General features: G+C 42.9%; 1 protein-coding gene across 1 annotated transcript in view; it reads right to left on the reverse strand.

The window, feature by feature from the left end:
• Nucleotides 1-415: 415 nt before the first annotated feature.
• The window catches only part of LOC117010823 (hippocampus abundant transcript-like protein 1), a 33,093-nt gene continuing 21,258 nt past the window's right edge, over nt 416-12,250 (reverse strand). The window contains exons 8-12 of the mRNA XM_033085818.2: nt 11,161-11,232; nt 8,550-8,662; nt 7,555-7,652; nt 4,272-4,429; nt 416-2,018 (exon numbers count right to left, since the gene is read on the reverse strand). Coding sequence (XP_032941709.1) covers nt 1,815-2,018; nt 4,272-4,429; nt 7,555-7,652; nt 8,550-8,662; nt 11,161-11,232 — 645 coding nt within the window. The 3' untranslated portion in view covers nt 416-1,814. The remainder of the gene's footprint in view (nt 2,019-4,271; nt 4,430-7,554; nt 7,653-8,549; nt 8,663-11,160; nt 11,233-12,250) is intronic.

Consider the following 12,250-nt stretch of genomic DNA (forward strand, 5'->3'; position numbering starts at 1 on the left):
TTTAAGACATTCTAAGCTGGAATCACACAAAACTTACCCAACTGCAGTCTGGCCTGCAGAAAAAAAGAGATCATCCAGCATAAAAACCCAGACCTGAACTGCAAGAAAGTCAAAGAAAAACAGCCACCTAAGCATACTCAGAAAAAGTATATTAATTCTGCAGTACTGTTCAGATCAGAAATTATTCTCATGTTTTTTTATGTACTTTCATTCTTCATTTCTCTACCCCAGTGGATACCATGTCAGATACCAAAGGAATTTCTAAGCAAAGCATGCTTTTCACCAATTTGATGACACAGACACAAGAGAACAGGAATTCAGGTAGTCATCCAACACTAGGGTAAACCCACTTCTGTTCTGAAGCAGTGAAGGCACAACACTGAACTTGGAAGAACACACGCTTACTCATGAAACCTAGAAAGCTTAATACTTATGTTTATTATTCATTAGGAAGCATATTAACTAAAAAACCAACCTACATAGTATAAAAGGTTTCTTACATGTGCTCAATGTGGAACAAGTTTCAAAATATATATCTTTAAAATTTGTTCAGTCAATACACAATCCTTTTTAAAAACTGTGTAACTGTTGTATAACTGTCTGTACCCTCATTACATTTATAAATACATGATTTACACAGCACCCCATCTGGAAAAATTAAAACTCCTTACAAATATCTACATATAATGCATACATATAAAACATTCATAGGAGTACTTCATCAAAGTTGGGTTTAATAGTCCATTTACACTGCAGCAAAATACATATAAATCTGTCTTTTTATAAAATGTTTCTAAAAATCACCACATTTGTTACAATTCATAACCCTTTTGAAGCATCTTTTAGAAAAAAAATTATATTAATACATCCATGATATTCAGCAGATAATACAGTGATATGAAGGCTGAATATGAATAATAACTGAACACTAAGAAGCAGTTAAGGCAGCGGTGAAAGGAATTAATAGTAAAAATTAGTTGTTAGGACAGATAAAGTGATAAAATGCAGTACATACATATATATTTTGATGTAAAGTACTCTGGCACCCACTCAGAAGTGTCTGCATTTCTGACACTGCTCATTTTAAAATTAAAACTTTATTTTTTATAACTAAAACATTAATGGACATGGTTCTTGGGTGCCATCAGGACTTGCTTTAACTGTACAAAACTGATTATTCTATAATGTGGGTTTTAAGGTTTCTGTACGACCTTCATTTATGGGTAACTACTGTCACATGTGATCACACACATTCATAATTCTGCCATTTCAGTTTCATCTCTGCTTTCTGGTAACTACCGGACTTCTTGTTAGTAAATCATATTTGAGAATTGCATTGATAACCACTATTTCAGGTAGCAAAACTACATAGAGATCAGTGCCTCCCATACCATGAAGACTACAAGTGGTATGGATGCAACAAAAAAGCCTAAGAGATGCAAAACAACCTATTATAGTGATGGCAGAAGTTGTTCTGCTGCAAACCTGTTTATTTTGCATTACCTTGCAATTTTGGAAACTAAACATTCAAACTTTTAAAAAGTTATGTCTCTCTATTCAGGTTTCTACCCAATACTGGAATTTAACACAGCATTTGCAGACCAGTATTGGGTAGAATCACACCAGTTTTTGATCTGGTGTTCTTAAAAACCACTCCTGCAAGCATGACACCAACCTCAAGTATCATACAGCAAGTGACCTCCTGTCACAGCTGCCTTCCCTCTCAAAGGCAAGATGTTCTGTACCTCCCACCAAGCCTCCAGAGCACAGTTCAGTGCATGAATTTGTTCCATAGGCCCCTCAGAATTTAGCCTTCATACACTGCTATCCTGCAGCAATGGCTCAATGTCCTCTTCATTACTTCGGTCTAGGTTGTTACTCAGACTACTGTTGATGCTGTTGCTGTGTTTTTTGGTACTGCTGGCTTTGCTGCTCTCAGGAATAAATAAAGCGACTAGAAATGCCAGAAGAACAATGCACGCTCCAACCAGGAAGGGGGGACCAGGAATGATTGATCTCTACAGGAAAACAAACATAATACAGATTTCATGTTTCAGGCATTGACTTCCGCATTATGAACTACACCACAAAGGCAGGAGATCATGAGAGACATATTTATGGGGACTATAAAATTTTTGCAAACAGGTTCACGTGCGCACAGTAAAGTGAATTTTCTGCATCAAAAATCCCCACAAATTGCTCACCTGATCTTCACACTGATCTAAAACCGAAAAACACACAAAATTTTTGACTGACAGTAGGATTGCCTAGCAAATGAAACAGATGCTAACTTGATGCCTTTTTGTAACTTTGTTTTTGCTTTAGGCAACATGCCTGTTAAATCAACAAGACTCCTCTGAACGTTAATAGAATAAGGTTTCCACATCCAGAAGTACAAATACTCAAGAAATCTTACCTTCGCACTTCCATGGGTGAGATACTCTAGAATCAAGTTAGCCAAACAAACAAGCATCCCAAAAAAACAATATATGGGTGAGCAAAATAACAGTGAAACCATTCTCATTGCAGAGACATGTTATTCATGTACAATGAATTAGCATTTGGAGCTATTCTCTCTTGCTTCTAAGCAGTTTATTTTAAACTTAAAAAACAAAACTTACCCATATTTCATAGCCCCAGCTAAAAACAAACACCAGAAAGATTTTAAGCTAAAATTTAAGTCAGTCAAGTTTCATGACAAACCTCTACAAAAGAAGTGTCAACAATCCAGCTACTTTTTTAATCTTTAACAACTTTTCTGTATCTGTGTAAACTAAAACCAGGTGAAACAGAAGATGAAACTTGTCAATCCAGTGTATATTTATTCTATCAAATGAAATGTGGAAGCTATTCTCAAATGAAGTGGGAAAGTAGCTGAATGTAAGTATACAGTAAAAGGGTATTTCTCTTGCTTCAATTCTTGTTACAGAGGCCTAAATTTTCACCTGATGGTCTGTACATATAAAGTATATTAACATATCAAAAACAGAGGTGCTACACACACAAATACTTAAAGAAGAAATGAACTTTCACAAATTAATATACCTTCATTTGTAGTATAACAGCTAATTCATCTGAGCAGCTTTTGAATATTACATGATTGAGGTCTCACTGAGAGGAGTAAAAATCTTTCAAAAGCTGCCCTTTGTCATTGCATAGCCGATGTTATTATTACTCTCCAACACAGCCTACAACGCCACTGCTTGCTGTAAGGGCTTCCTGTGGATAATCACAATGATGCAACCTCACTCAAACTACAGTTACAGTAAATTTACCTCAAAAGAAGTTACCTGATACTGTTGCAATACTGAAACTAATGCTGCTACGACTGTAAAGCTAAATATTTACTATCACATTTAAATTATGAGCAATCTTAATAATTTATAAAATTGAAAAGTGAGAATTAAGTACAGTAATTTCACAACTATAAGGTGCACCAGATTATAAGGCGCACTTTCAGGAGTTGGCAAATTTCCAAACGTTGTCCATACACAAGGCACACTTTTTTTTTTGCTCCGGAAGCCGGAGTCATGCCACAATGCCAGAAGCTGGAGCCATGCCGCGATGCCAGGAGCCCGTGACGCCCCGCGGTGCCGGGAGCCTGTGCCGCCCCACGGTGCCAGGGGCCCGAGCCGCGCCCCGGAGCTCCGAGCCGCGCCGCAATGCTGGCAGCCCGAGTCACGCCCCAGCGCTCCAAGCCGCCCCACGATGCCAGAAGCCAGAGCTGCACCGTGATGCCAGAAGCCGGAGCCGTGCTGCGGTGCCAGGAGCCCGTGCCACCCCGCGGTGCTAGCGGCCCGAGCCACGCCCCGGAGCTCCACACCGCGATGCTGGCAGCTGGAGCCGCCCTGTGGTGTCAGGAGCCCGAGTCACGTCGCGGTGCCGGGAGCCCCGTGCCACCCTGAACCCCCAGCATCATGGGAGCCCCATGCCGCAAGAGCCGTGGTCACCCCGAGCTGCAGCAGCCCCGGTACCGCGGGAGCCCAGTGCCTGGTGTTCCTGCGGCACCGGAGGTGCCACGGCACGGAGCAGCCACAGTTGCCACTTCTGGGTTGGCAAATTTCTGAACTTTGTCCATATACAAGGTGCACCGGATTATAAGGCACACTTCTGGGTTTGGACCAAAATTTTAATCAAAAGGGTGCGCTTTATAGTAATGAAATTACTGTAGTTTAAGAATAAGATAGGAGTATTTTAAATCAACAGAAAAAGACAGTTTTCTGGGCCTATGAATTCTACACAGCAAGCTGCTCACCAAGTTTTGAACTAACCTTATAACTTGGGTTCTGCTTTGTTTCTTTTTCAGAAGTGTTATCAGGTAGCAATTCATTGAGTTCCACATGGAAGAGAAAGAAAATAAAGCCATACAGTGCTGGTCCCAGGCCATTGCACAGTCCTCTTATTCCAGTTATTATTCCTTGGACAACACCTAATGAGGGGAGAAAAAAAAGTAGGATTTTTTTTTAATCAAGGAAGAAATGCTCAGAGACACGAGCTCTCAGGGTATTCTAATGATTGGTCCAAAATAGAGCATATTATTATTATTACTGTATACTAAGACATAACAAATACATTGAAAACAAATCTGTTGGATTAAAATTATCCACTGCATCATCACAGTTCTGTCACTACATTGCAGGTTACTGGAAAAACTATATTTATTATTGTATAATATTTCATTATGATGATAAAAAAATTTATGTGCAGGTTTAGTTTTTTAAATTAGAGTTCTTTCACTCCCATCCAAAGCCTACAATGACGATAGTTAAGATAGCAGAGTTTAAATGTTCCCATTCAATTTATTTTCAAGTGAGATTTAGAATAATTTCCTAAATGTTAAGAACTATGATTGGGAAAATACGCACAAATTGTGACCAGTATTGATTTAAATACCAAGCAACGTAATTAAGGTAGTTAAGTGTACAGCAGTAAATTCACAATACTTGACTGGCTGCAGTTTTACACTGGATTCATTTTAAAGCTTGATTAATCAGAGTGCTACAGATATATTTCTGTTTTGACTTCATTAAGTGATTGTGACAACAGGGCAAAAAGTATTTTGATGGCATTAATTTCACATAGTAAGAGTCCAAAAATGCTATTTTACAATATTAATCTCTTTCGTCCTTAAGGTAGTAACTTGTAAAATGGGAGAAAAAGAAAACATACAAAAAAGACAGCTGTCCAAGTTTTTACTTCATAGATTCATGATAGGAATGTTTAAAATCTTCAGGCCACTAGGTGGCAAAGCCTCCATCTTGAAAGCCTTAGCTATTAACACCAGTTTCCTCTATGTAAAAATCAAAGCTGAACAGTTTTTGTAAGCTTAACTAAACTACAGTAGTTTCACGAATACAAGCCGCACGGATTATAAGCCGCACTTCCGGTGCCTCGACAATGCTGCTGTCTTTGTCAATAGATAAGCCGCACCCCGAATATTAGCCGCACTTTCGTTCGTCGCGAGAATCCGTGCGCAGCTTTCACAAATTGGCCAATTAGTAACAGGATCGCGGCATAGCGAGCTTTACTGGCTCGGGGCGGAGCCAGGAAGGCTCGGCCCGCTCATGGTTGCCGACGGGGCCGGGTGGCCCAGCTCAGCGCCACGGCTCGGCGGGGCTGGCCGGGTGGTGCTGCCGCCGCCGCCGGGCTCGCTGGCCCCCCTCTCCCGTCAGCACTGCCCCGCTGCCGCGTTCCCTAGCCCTGCCGGCGGGCTGCCGCCGCCGCCGCCCGGCTCGCCGGTCGCACCGCGCCGCGTTCCCTAGCCCTGCCCGCCGCCGCCCGGCTCACCGACCGCGCCGCGCCGCGTTCCCTAGGCCTGCCCGCCGCCGCCCGGCTCGCCAGCCGCGCCGCGTTCCCTAGCCCTGCCGGCGGGCTGCCGCCGCCCGGTTCGCCGGCTGCGCCGCGTTCCCTAGCCCTGCCCGCCGCCGCCCGGCTCGCCGGCCGCGCCGCATTCCCTAGCCCCACCGCCGGGCTCGCCGGCCGCTCCGTGTTCACTAGCCCCGCCGCCGGGTTCGCCGGCCGCGCCGCGTTCCCTAGCCCCGCCGCCGGGCTCGCCGGCCGCGCCGCGCCGCGTTCGCTAGCCCCGCCGCCGGGCTCGCCGGCCGCGCCGCGTTCGCTAGCCCCGCCGCCGGGCTCGCCGGCCGTGCCGTGCCGCGTTCCCTAGCCCCGCCGCCGGGCTCGCCGGCCGCGCCGCGTTCCCTAGCCCCGCCGCCGGGCTCGCCGGCCGCCCCCTCCCGTCTGCACCACCGCCGTGTTTCCTCGCCCTGGCCGGCACTGCAGGCCCCCGCACCGCCGGGCTCCCCCACGCTGCTGGCCCCGATTCTGCTGGGCTTCCCCCGCTGCCAGGCAGCCCCACCCGCCGGCCTTCCTGCTTCTGCCATGCTCCCCTGCACTGCTAGCCCCAGTTCTCCCGGGCTCCCCCGCCCTGCTGGCCCGGGCTCTGCCGCCCCCCTGCCCCGCCCTGCTGGCTCAGGCTCTGCCGCCCGCCCCCCACACTGCTGGCCCCGCCTCTGCCAGGCTTTCCCACCTCAGCCGGGGCCGGCCGGGCCCCAGCTTGGCTTGGGGCTGCCGCGGGCTCTCACTTCCGTGTTGGCAGCTTTTAGAATTTTGTTAATGTATTAGCCGCCCTGGAATATTAGCCGCACTTCCGGGTTTCCACCAAACTTTTGGTCAAATTGGTGCGGCTTGTATTCGTGAAATTAGTGTAGTTATTTCCTGACATAAACAGAAATTAGGTCTTTAAAAATCTTTAAAATGTCTCCAAAAAAATGGGGAGAAGGGTATAATTATAAAAACCCATGCAAAATACTATCTTGGGTATCTTTCAACAGAAATCCACCTCCTGGAAGAGCATCTCCTTTGTACTTCTCAGATTAATGGCTTTTACCTAACTTCATGTTGTAAAATACTAAAGTATAACCAATACTCAAAATTTGTATGTACGGCATTTTTTAAAAGAGAATATTAAATTCAGTTCTATTCATTAGTGTTCTAATTTGTGATGACTTCTCATTACACTTTAAAAGAGGAGCAACTTCTGACTGTACACTGTTTTTCACATCAAAACCAGTAGATTTTGTATTTTCTCAGATAACTGGTTATTTTGGCATCCTTTTCTATTCCTTGAAAATCTGAATTATTGTATCAAACAGGGCAAACTATTCTACAAAAAATAAAGCTTCTTTCCTACATCTATTTCAATCTGGAAAAATGTGAAATTAAAAATGTAGTATTGTTACATTAATCTTCATTGTCTACTTAAGACAGTACTATATATAATAAAAGGAAAATTTAAAAAAAGGAAATTTTTGTTGCCTTCATAGTGCTTCTACAAAAAGAAACAAAAAAAGTAGCTCATCAGAGATTATTTGTTTTACAATGCAATTATGATAAATTTATGCACTTCCTTCCTGTCTACATAGACTGGCAGATTTCCAGAGGTACTACCAAGTGAAAATTTACAAAGATAACCTGAAAAGTTACACTTACAAACTCTTCTGCTTTCTACAGAAAAAAGCAGTCTGATGCATAAACAGCAATTGATCCAATACTCACCTTGTTGATCTGCCTCTGCATTTCGTGAAATCAGAGCACTAATTGCTGGGAATGTAATGCTTGACATCGCTGCCACAGCTCCTGCTGCCCACATCATCCTGTGTTAAATACATACTTCATTCATTAAAAATGAGACTGCCCTTATAACTACTCCCCACGCTCCCAAGAGGACCACAAGGGCACCCTTATTTAATACTTAATTCCCTTTCAAAATATCCTTATTAAAATTCCTAAAGACTGGAAATGATCTGGTTATTTTCCTGCTCTCATCTCATATTATTCTGAAGTTGCTGGAACAGAAGCATATTTGACTTGATTCTATCCTAGCAGAGCAAAAGAGAGGAATGTGAGTGAAGCGGGTTTTCCTCTCCAAATACTGTACAAAGGAACAAATTCCCAGGGTGTTCCAGTGATGCAATTCTCTAGCTTCTACAGCTGACTAGGAAGTACTCTGGTAAACAACAAGCACCCATGTCTCTCAGTAGCACACACTTTGTAAAGAAGTTGTTCTATCTTACAGTTCCAATTATCTCTACTTAAAGACAGTTTTTCCAACAGAGGAAACTCTAGATAGTTTATATTGCCAATTATAGTTGGAGTAAGAGAATATGTTAGAAAAACAAAAAACAAGTATAGGTCCAATACCTAATGGATAAAATAGGTCTAGTGGCATTACTAGAGAGAGAACACGGCTACTTATTAGCTTGTGAGTTTAAGAAAAAGTTTTAACAACATTCACAGACTTAATACTCAGTGGAACAAAATGTTGCAATGACTCCCTTTTCAAAAATGTTGCATGTACAGGAAATTCTATTGTTTCTACATACAAAATACAGACCAAATTTTGCTAGTGTAATGCTTAATGAAAATGGGAATGCTTAATTCACGGAACACTTAAATACCCATGACAACATAATTAAATAGTAGAATTTCTTGGAAAAAAAAAAACTTTCCAATTCCTTAAGAAGTGTGTACATACCAAAATGTATGCTTACCAAGACTGAGATCCAAAACCATACCAAGCCAGCTGAAAGATCTGAAAGCCAAGGCCAAGGAGAACTGTGTTTTTGTTCCCTATAGATCTCATCAAGATACTGAGAAACACAGTCTGCAAGAGAAATTGGTTCAACCAAAAGTTGTTTTAAAAAGTCAGACTTGCTAAAGTAATTTCTCCCATGCACAGTAATTCAGAAGACCTTTCAAATGATGAGAAAATTAGTATCATTTGTCCTCTTACTTTCCCTGTATTAAGGCCAAAATATAGGTAACTGATTTCAACATCTAATGTACAAATATTTTTAATTCTTAAAAGGTTATTACTTCGGGACCTCAAGAAGCATACGTATTGCCTTCTCAATGCATACTAGATGACAGTGTCTATTTCCAGCAAACAGACTTTCATTTTCACCTCTACAAACCTATTTTATTAAAGAATAGAGCCCTCAACAAAATAAAAACTGTTACCAAGCAAAGATAGTGTAGGCTGGACATGACTTGAATTTACCAGTATATACAAATACTAGAGGAAAAAGACTGTTAGCTCAGAAGAAAGTAAACTCCTTAGGTCAGTTGAATTATTTTGCAAATTTACATTTAAACTTACAAGTAAATCCTGCTGCTTTGTCACCTTCATCACAGACACCAAAATTTGGTCAAATCCTAGACACCATTAATTACATTTTCTACTGACTCTTTACACCACTGATAGGGCCTTTTCATTTGCACATGGAAGCTAATTCTAACCAAAGATCAGTATTTGCATTTGTTAGAAGTATCACTGCTGAGGAGGAAGGATATCCCAATTCAGATACAACAAGATACTCATAGCAAGAAGCAGGCACTTCCTAGTAAAGCAAAGTCCACATGGACAACTTGACTTAGTTAATGCACCACACTTTTTTCTTTAACAGGAGAAATTCAGCAATGCTTCAGCAGAAATACAGAGAAAAGGAACCAGGACTACAGAGCAGAATACACTTCCTCTCTTGTCTTATCTCTCTTCCTGATTGCATGAAGTCTGGCTGAGATGGAGTTCATTTTCTCACAGCATCTCTCAAAGGTCTGTGGGTAGCTGGGAAGGTGTTGTTAACATACCAGAGCTTTGGTGACTGCTGAGCAGGGCTGGCAGAGCATCGGTCTGTCTCTCAACATTCCCACCACATCAGTAGACTAGGAATGGGTAATAAAGATCCTGGGAGGGGACAAAACTTGGCCAGCTGACCTAAACTGACCAAAGCGATAACTCATCCCAGATGGTATCAGGTCAGGTATAAAAGCTAAGGAAAGGAGGAGGAATGGGGCATTTGTTATTTACGATGTTTGCCTTCCAGAGCAACTGTTATGTGTGCAGAAGCCCTGCTTCCCAGGAAGTGGCTCAATACTGCTAGCTGACAGGAACTGGAAAACTTTTTCCCCTCTTAGTTCATGCATGCCTAAACTTTTGCTTATGCTTTAATAAACTGCTGATCTCCACGTAAGAGTTGTTTTTTACCTTAATTTTTCTTCCCTGTCTGGCTGGGAAGGGGAGTGCTAGAGCAACTTGATCTGCACTTGGCATCCAGCCAAGGACAACTGCTCACCCTAGCTTTCTTGTTCCTCACTTTCAGTTTAAATATCACATAGAAAAAAAGTACAGTAATTCTACTTTCAAGTGTTCAGTTCATTCTGGAGATACCCAACATGCCAACACAAATCAGTATTTATGAAGCAAAGATTTTGTCAATAAGAAAAGATTATTTCAGCAAGTTGTATTCTAAAATCAATAGATTTTCCTCATTTTAACACTGAAAATTACAAACCAGAAGGAAAGCCCTCTTAAGAGATTTTTACCAAAAATACTGGTCTGCATAAAGGTATGACAGGCAAATGTGAGTGCACACAATAGCCTCAGAACAAACCACAGCACAAAGACCAAAATAATGACGTGAAGTGCTAAAGAAGGCCACAACTGACACCAGTAAAACTGGTAAACATCGATGAATGTGTTGTTTATATCAAAACAGTAACACCTTCATTCTACTAAGAATGGCAGCTAGGCTACAAATATACTCCGTATGCCACTCCTCTTGTTACCAGAACAGGAAGACAAACTGGTATCCATAAAGATACCAAATATCACAGCATAAAAATTCCTTGATTTACAAAAGACATAAAAGATTTGTTGAAAAATCAGCTCATCAGTTGCCAAATAAGAAATACAACAAGAAGATATCAAGGCTTCACAGCTCTTCAGCCTCCAAGTTGAGCCTAAGTAACCCTGCAAAGACTGCTTGTATGCAAGTTTGATAGCACAAGCCAATTGAATATATGCAAGTAGTGCAACTTCTATTCAAAGTAAGGCACTGCCCTTTCAGAATGCCTTGCATTTGATAACAAATTTCCTGCATCATTTCAATGATTTTAAGTCAGAGTTGCAATGAATTTACTGATTCAAGTACAGCAAATTTTACTTTTCTGATGTCTAGATCCAGTATTTCTAAGGAAACCTGATACAAAGCAAGAAATTTAAATGGTCTGCATCATGAATGCAAGATATACTAACATATCAGAGCATGCAAAAAGTTTCTAGATAAGCTTAAAATAAGCACTATAAAGATCAAAGCTTACCTGAGCTATTATGGACAGAATGCCCACCACAGCTATAAATGCCGCAATGCTAGCAGATCCAAAGCCTATAATCTGCAGAGAAGCAGAAATTGTGTAAAACAAATGCCAAACACAATCCAGGGCAATTACTAGCAGCAAGGATTTCCTCAATGAAAACACTCATCTCTGCTTATACACTAGATATATACAGGATCCACACAGGAAGTGTCCACTTTACAGAATAATCCTTAACTTGACTCTTTGCAAAGAAAAACATAAAGGAAAAGAAAAGCTGCCTTAAACAATGGAAACAAAGTCTTGGATCTAGAAATTGAAGCTCTCTATCCCTCCCACAAACACAACAGCTCTCTGACAGGCAAAATCATACCTCAAGATAGACCCAGAAACTACCGCACTGAATGAAAACAAAAGCCTGCTTAAGGCAAACATACACTTAAGATATTGCAGGTTTTGTGCATCAGGAGTCAAGGGTTACTCAGTTCTTGGCCTAGCAAAGCATCCTGCCTTTCATTTTAAAGCTTTACTTTGTCCAAAAGCAGGTCTCTGAGCAAAGTCTATAACAAGAAAGTACAGTAGTTTCACGAATACAAGCCGCACGGATTATAAGCCGCACTTCCGGTGCCTCGACAATGTTGCTGTCTTTGTCAATAGATAAGCCGCACCCCGAATATTAGCCGCACTTTCGTTTGTAGCGAGAATTCGTGCGCAGCTTTCACAAATTGGCCAATTAGTAACAGGATCGCGGCATAGCGGGGTTTACTGGCTCGGGGCGGGGCCAGGAAGGCTCGGCCCACTCATGGTTGCCGACGGGGCTGGTCGGGTGGTGCTGCAGCCGCCGCCGGGCTCACTGGCCCCCCTCTCCCGTCAGCACCGCCCCGCTGCTGCGTTTGCTCGTCCTGCCGGTGGGCCAGCCGCCGCCGTCGCTGCCAGGCACGCCAGCCGCCCCGCTGCTGCGTTTACTCGCCCTGCCGGCGGGCCGGCCGCTGCCGCCGCTGCCAGGCACGCCGGCCGCCCCGCTGCTGCGTTTGCTCGCCCGGCCGGAGGGCTGCCGCCGCCGCCGGGCTCGCTGGCCCCCCTCTCCCGTCAGCAC

This window comes from Catharus ustulatus, chromosome Z, assembly GCF_009819885.2.
Source record: "Catharus ustulatus isolate bCatUst1 chromosome Z, bCatUst1.pri.v2, whole genome shotgun sequence".
Classification (NCBI taxonomy): Eukaryota; Metazoa; Chordata; class Aves; order Passeriformes; family Turdidae; genus Catharus; species Catharus ustulatus.